The 1,574-nt window shown below is 41.7% G+C and overlaps 1 protein-coding gene across 1 annotated transcript in view; it reads left to right on the forward strand.

Moving 5' to 3' along the window:
* SARC_03308 (hypothetical protein) overlaps positions 1–1,294 on the forward strand; it is a gene marked incomplete at its 3' end in the record, with an annotated part of 5,915 nt that extends 4,621 nt beyond the window's left edge. The window contains exons 4-6 of the mRNA XM_014302902.1: positions 180–305; positions 602–773; positions 1,202–1,294. Coding sequence (XP_014158377.1) covers positions 180–305; positions 602–773; positions 1,202–1,294 — 391 coding nt within the window. The remainder of the gene's footprint in view (positions 1–179; positions 306–601; positions 774–1,201) is intronic.
* Positions 1,295–1,574: the final 280 nt, after the last annotated feature.

A 1,574-nucleotide genomic window follows, 5' to 3' on the forward strand; every position in this document is an offset into this window, starting at 1 on the left:
CCGATATATATCCACTCATACCTACCCATATACCACCCACACCCTTATCTACCACCCATGTATATCCACTCGTAGCTACCCATATACCATCCACACCCATATCTACCGCCCATGTATATCCACTCGTACCTACCCATATGCCATCCACACCCTTACCTACACCTACACAATCGCTGCAGTTCGCTCTTCCCTGAACACCGTGCGCTTGACATTGAGATCTTTGAGAAACGGCGCGTGAGCAAAGACTCACGCGTAGCCACGGGACAGATCAACCTCACACGCGTCTACGGCCAATGCTGCAAAAGGTAGGTAGATGTTCTATTTTTAGCACCAGGGATATGTGATATGAGGCTATGTATAGCATCCAATAAGATGGTTGTGTTCTATTTATAGTACTATTAGACTCGCGCGTGGCAAGGGACATAATAACCTCACGCGCGTCTACGGCCAATGCTGCAAAAGGTAGGTAGATGTTCTATTTTTAGCACCAGGAATGTGATGAGGGACTATTTAGCATTGTTGTGGGTATATATATATATAGATATATATAGTCGCCCACACGTCTCCTAGTCATCTATCCTCACCTACAACACGCACACAGGAAAGACGGCGAACCGTTTGAGTTGAGTGCGCCGTTGGTGTTGGATGGTGCCGTGATCACACGCACAGACACCACTGAAATGAACAGGAGTAGCTATCAGGAGAAGACGAACAAACCCACACCACCTAGTAAGTACAACACGTGGGATATAAAGACATACATGAGTGTGCACGTGTATGTAGACATACATGTGTGTGCACGTGTATATAGACATACATGTGTGTGCACGTGTATATAAACATGCATGAGTGGGACGTGTATATACATAACACAACCCAACCCGCACCTTAGTGTGTAGTACAGTTGTTGTATTGCACCTACCACCCACCCACTACATATAGTGTGTGTCAGTTGTTTACTTAAGTATAGTGTGTGTCAGTTGTTCATGTCAGTATAGTGTCTGTCACTTGTTCACTTTGGTATAGTGTATGTTCTGTGGTACAGCAATTCGTCAGCCGTATCACCTCTGTGGTATACATTCAGTGCTAAAACCCAAACCCTAAACCCTGAATTATATACTCTGAAACAGTCCCGTTATCGCCGTTACAAGCAGCGTCTCGGTATTCGGTAGGGAATTCCACTTCGCTGAATTCTCTGCAGAATGAGTGGCTGCACAACACGTCATTGCCCAATGAGATGGCCCGTATGAATCTATCGGCGAATAGGAATCGAAGTTTAGGTACGATCTATTAATAGAACCCAATGAGATGGACCGTAGCTATATTTGAATAGTAAAGACCGGTAGCTAGTTAGGAATCTATAAATAGCAAGTAAGTAGATAGATGTGACTATCGTCCCCTAGTAAGAATCTTTGTCCAGGTATACATATATATATATATATATATATATGTATATGTATATGTATATGTATATATCTATATATAAGTATATGTATTGTATATGTATACGTATATATATATATATATATATGTCTGTATGTATACNTAAAAAATATACACATACATATACATAT

The sequence above is a fragment of the Sphaeroforma arctica genome (genome assembly GCF_001186125.1).
Source record: "Sphaeroforma arctica JP610 unplaced genomic scaffold supercont1.166, whole genome shotgun sequence".
Taxonomy (NCBI): Eukaryota; class Ichthyosporea; order Ichthyophonida; genus Sphaeroforma; species Sphaeroforma arctica.